Source organism: Belonocnema kinseyi, chromosome 10 (assembly GCF_010883055.1).
Source record: "Belonocnema kinseyi isolate 2016_QV_RU_SX_M_011 chromosome 10, B_treatae_v1, whole genome shotgun sequence".
NCBI lineage: Eukaryota > Metazoa > Arthropoda > Insecta > Hymenoptera > Cynipidae > Belonocnema > Belonocnema kinseyi.
This window is the reverse complement of record NC_046666.1, coordinates 105,089,832-105,095,449: the sequence shown is the minus strand read 5'-3', so window position 1 is coordinate 105,095,449 and position 5,618 is coordinate 105,089,832. Positions and strand designations below refer to the sequence as shown.

General features: G+C 35.4%; 1 protein-coding gene across 10 annotated transcripts in view; it reads right to left on the bottom strand.

The window, feature by feature from the left end:
• LOC117181592 (protein lap4) overlaps nucleotides 1-5,618 on the bottom strand; it is a 485,727-nt gene that overhangs the window by 204,576 nt on the left and 275,533 nt on the right. For all 10 annotated transcript variants that reach the window (XM_033374437.1, XM_033374439.1, XM_033374438.1 and 7 more), the window contains 2 exons: nucleotides 5,393-5,568; nucleotides 5,080-5,208 (listed from right to left, as the gene is read on the bottom strand). In XM_033374437.1, the coding sequence (XP_033230328.1) occupies nucleotides 5,080-5,208; nucleotides 5,393-5,568 (305 nt within the window). The remainder of the gene's footprint in view (nucleotides 1-5,079; nucleotides 5,209-5,392; nucleotides 5,569-5,618) is intronic.

The window sequence follows — 5,618 nt, the reverse complement described above, 5'->3', positions numbered from 1 at the left end:
ATAGACGGCAGAGGGTTAAAAATAAAGCTATCAAGCTAAATAATATTTCAGATAGATTATGAAAAAAGGAACAAACAAGATAATTCTCCACCAAAAATTAGTATAGGTCTTGTTGAGCTTAACAAAAGCCAACAATCCTAATTAGAAAAACTTCTCGAAAATAAAGTTAAAATTCATTCGGGAAAATAACATCGAGTAACTCATCTAACAAAGCATAAAATTGGTGTACAGGGCCGCGATCCAATAAAACAGAGATACTACCACGTGAGCCCAAAAATAAGAAATAATTGATCAAACCGTAGATAAATTATTAGAGCAAGATATAACAGAACCTTCTTGTTCCGATTTGCCAAACCCCATAGTTATTATTAAAATGCCAGGAAAAGATAACAGATTCTCTTTATATTTCAGAAAGGTTAACAACATTAAGAAAAAGCACCTCTACCCAATCCTACGCATGAAAGAAATATTGGACACTTTAAGATCAGGAAAATGTATTTCACCAATTGATTTAAAACTAGCTTACTTGCAAATAACTTTAGAAAATAGTACAAAACCAATTACAACTTTCACGGTCCCCGGAAAAGGCAAGTACCAATTTAAAAGGATGCCATTTGGATTAACAATGTTCCAACCACGTTTTCAGAGACTCATAGATAAAATTATAAGTCCAGGCTCAAAGCCAAACGGTTTTTGTTATCTAAATAATATTGTTATAGTATTTTAAAACTTTGATGGCCATTTAAAATACTTGAAAATTTTATTAGGTAAAATAAATGATGCAAATTTAAAGATCAGTCCGGACAAATGTGAACTCGGCTGCTCAGAGATTAAATATTTAGGTTTTAAAGTTAATTGCAAAGAACTACGAATAGACGATGTAACAATCCAACCAATATTAGAATTCCCTAAACCTAAAAATATTAAACAGTTACAGCCTATAATAGGGATGGCAAGTTGGTATAGAAAATTCATCTCACACTTTGCTGAAATCATGGAACAGATGAACAGATTAATTAAAAAAGATAAAAAATGAAATTGGGGGTTAGAACAGGGTGAGGCAGTCTAAAAAATTAAAGATCTTTGAACATTCAGCACCCATATTAACCTGTCCAGAATTTGTACAGCCCTTCCAACTTGAAACAGACGCGAGTAACACAGGGCTGGGAGCCGTACTTACACAAAAAATTAAGGGTGTTAATTACGTTATAGTTTACGCAAGCAGAAGCTTAAACGGTGCAGAATCTCGGTATTCGGCATTTGAAAAAGAGTGCCTAGCGGTAGTTTGGTCCATAAGAAAATTTAGGCCATATTTAGAAGGATATAGTTTTAGAGCAATCACGGATCACTTAAGACGTCAAGTTTTACGGGAAAATCACGACGAAACCCTGACAGGACATTTAGGCTCAGAGAAAACTTCGCGAAAATTTCCAAACATTACTTCTGGCTAGCAGTATATCCGGCCGTGATTAAATACGTACAAATTGCCAGACTTGTGAAGGAGTAAAACCAAGTAACTAAAGTAAGATAGGACTCATGGGAGAGAGGGTAATCGAAGAACCATGGACCATCGTAGCAGCTGATATCATGGATCCGCTACAGAGTTCTAAAAAGAGAAAAAATTAATACATTTTAGTGTTCGTAGACCTTTTTACAAAATGGGTCGAAATAATACCAATCAAAAAAGCTAACGAGGCGACAATAGAGTCCGAATTTCATAAACGCGTTACTTCACGTTGGGGATCATCACGGATACTCCACACCGACAATGACACAGAATTTGTCAACAAAACTTTAAGAGACATAACCGAAAAAATCGGTATTAGGCATACAAAAACACCAAAATATTACCCCCAAGCAAATCCAACCGAGCGATACAATCGGACAATTAAATAAATAATTAAAACCTATTTAGATAACGATCATTCCACATGGGATGAACATATAGACGGGTTTGAAGTTCATAATAAATACTAGCAAAAAGTCATCGACCCAATTTACCCCAGAATTTTTAAATTTAGGTCGTGAAATATAACCCATTCAGTCACTCACCAAGGAAGGTCCTCAGGTGATAAGCGCCTGGAGAAACCTTATTAGACGGAAAATGTTCCTTGTGGTACCCGCAACAAAGATTGACCTATCCTAACCGCTACCTTTTCGACATTTTTTAGCCCCGACTCTCCAAAGCCTTGAATTTTTGCAATGTTTTACACTACTTTTCTCGCAAACATGTACTCGCATAATTAAAGAAGGATTAACTCAGGCTCGGAATTCTTTATGAAGGTGGTGCTATAGCAGAAAAATAAGGTCAGAATCGTGCAGAGCAACTCCAGAAGTATAAAAAATGACCATTCAATACATTACTATAAAAGATTTGGTGGGAAAGATAAAAGATAAGTTACAATCAATCTAATCGCACTACGTGAGAAAAGTAGTATAAAATATTGCATAAGTTAAAGACTTTGGAGAGTCGGGGCTCAAAAATATCGAAAAGGTAGGGGTTAGGATGGGTCAAACATTGTTGTGGGTACGTCAAAGAAAAAATATTATAAAAGAGGAAGTCCAGAAAAATGTAGGCCAATTACATGAGAGACAAGCTTCGAATTATAATTTAAGAAGAAGACCAGTAGAATCTAAAATAGAAGACAAGGTCTTAAAAAGGGTAACTAAACTGTCAAAAAATCAGATAAAAAGGCAGGAAAACTATATGACTAATATGAAGGTCTTTTTATTATTAAGAAAACGGTTTCCCCAATTATTTATGAATGTAAAAAAACCCCTAAAGGAAAAACTATTGGAGAATGGATGATAAATGATGTCAAACTAGAATATGTAAAGACAGATAATGGCATGTAGACGTTCTAAATCTTAACAAATTCAGTCTAGAAAATTAAAAATTGATAGTGGCAAAATGGTAAGGGATCAATAGCATTAAAAATACAAAAGCTGACTCTAGACTCAGAAACTGACTCAAGTAAGCCTTAATAATGTGACTCATTAGATCTTAAAAAGAAAATTAGACAGAACGGAACTTTACCTTTCAGAAAAATGAAAGTACAAAGTACTATCAGTAAAAAGCAGAACTCAAAATCTTATAACAGGAAACAAACTACTCTGTCTGTTTGTTAATAAACTAAGTTACACAGTTTGAATTGGATTGACAATTTTCACAAGTTTATAAAACAACACTTACTCAACTCAAACAAAAAGAAACTTAAAGGACAATCGACTACAAAGTCAATTAATTCCCAAGACATTTGACTTCCCGGATGAGTTGTTCGTTTCCTTTTCATATTTGATTCAGAAAGAAGACAACCATGGAGTAAGATCTGGAGTGAAAAAACAACTAGAGAACATAAACTCTAAGCATAAAACTAGGTCAATTGAAAAAAACGACTATAACAAATTCACGAATGTTACCACTGGAATTGATTCACATACAATATAACCCTTTTGACAACGAAAAATAATTTTAATCTAGCAAAGGTTTAGAACTTCAAACTGAAACAAACAGATTTACTCATAATGCAACCAAAACATTCTCACTGAATAGATTAAAAAACTATTAAGGCAAACCTCTAGAGAAGGAGCTTTTTTCGAGACTGCATTAAAATTGGACAATAACGTCAAGGAAATTTCAGCTGTATACACGAAAATCCACGGGGTGGGGGGGGGGGGGTCCCGAGGTGCCACATAATCGCATCACCCATCATCAGTCTGTACTAGGTCGCGCTCGTGAAAACCAGAGTGGAAGACAGTGTGTCAACCAAGTGCCCGGATCTCGCTCTCTCTCGCTACCATACGTCCCGGCCCATTCGCCGCCATGCTGATTCGCCAATCTTGGGGAAGCCTTCTACTCACACTTCCAGGATCCCGCCGGACAACCCTTTAAAAATGGACAGGGATTGTTTTATCACAATCTTTCGTTTTATCGTGTCTCGATATAATTCTCGGCATTCCATTTCCCTATTTCCCTCTTTGGCGTTACCTCAGTAATATAGGATATGGCTGTCTGCTATTACCATTGAAAATTGAGCCAATCAGAAAACCTACAATAATAATATTAATACAGTGTAATTATCATTCAAGTCGCCGTGAAGCAATCATGAAAGTTCGGACTAAGATTTATTCATTTAATTTAATTTATTTATATTATTTATTAATTATGGGACTTCAATATTTTCAATGACATACGGCTACGATAAGTAATTCACATTAAAAAAAATATGTTTACGAAAAACAAATGAAAAATCTCAAATCTTTAAAATATACGATGAACCGTATGCATAGTAGTCTTTTGAGCTGAAACACTAGTCGAATAGCTGACTGGCCGCTCGGTCACTGATTAAATCCGTTCATTAGGCGAACGCGAGCAGGTACAGGTATTCAGTAGGGTATTCAGTGTCGATTAGCCAACTGGCCAGTGAGTCGGCTAATCGACTGGGTCGGCTATTGGGCTATTCTTGAATTCCCTGAAGTCATTGCAAAAATTGAACTCTGTGAATTCGTTGAATTCCTTGCAACCGTGAATTACTTGAATTCATCGAATTCTATGAATTCCTTAAAATTTATGAATTCCGCTCATTAACTTTTCCGTTGGCGCTACAGTTGGGCGGTTGTGGAGTGGCAGCCATATCAAACTGAGAGTGTGCCTACACTAACTCGAAGTACGAAACCGACGTCATGTTTTCTGCAGTGGATGTACCTGTCGGCACGGTTGTTGTTCCACACTTCTTTCAGTGGGGCAGCTAACGCATTGAACTACTACATTGGCAACTACCTTTAGGAATCATTTTGACATAATTTCGTGAAATCTTTGGCAAGATTCTTTTTCAGAACCAAAGTATAGTACACGCGATGTTCCCATACATGTCAGGCTGTTCTACTAATAAGACCATTTTTTAAAACTCTTTTCAAAATCAATAGAGCTCAATAAAATGTCGAAAGAACGTTCTTTCTTTTTTTGAATTAAAAATACGGTTTCTGAAAGCGTTTATATATGTTTATTTTGAAATATCAATATTTATTTGAAGGCTTATATCAACTTATATTAACTTGTCTTTAGAAAGACAAACATACCTTTTTTGATTCACTCATTTCGTCATTTTCAAGATTATGAGACAACGCCGTGGATGAAACATAAGAAGTTGCACTTGGTGCTCGGCTTGTGCTCATACTCGAACATACCGAATCCTTTCTCGTCGAATCCTAAATTTAGAAAACAAAATTCAGGTACATTATTTCGGAATAAAAAAGACTTATCAAAATAGTATTTGCATAAAAGCTATTTACGCTGCAGAAATGTGTGTTGCAAAAATTGATGTGGTGTTAAAAAAGACATAATCAAAGAGCAAAAGTTCGATTTGAATTAAATTTAGAAAAATATATATACCTGTTCGGACGAAGGTACTATTCTCGTTATTTCTCTAACAATAACAAGTACTAGTACTCGGCCACAGGCTTTTAAAACTTCCACTGCATCATAATGGTCAACATTAACTACTGAAACTCCATTTACTGAAAGAACTTTATCTCCTACCCTTAAACCGGCAAGATCAGCAGGACCACCTAGGGCAATAAAAATAGAAATAAATCATATAAATAGATCAAATATATCA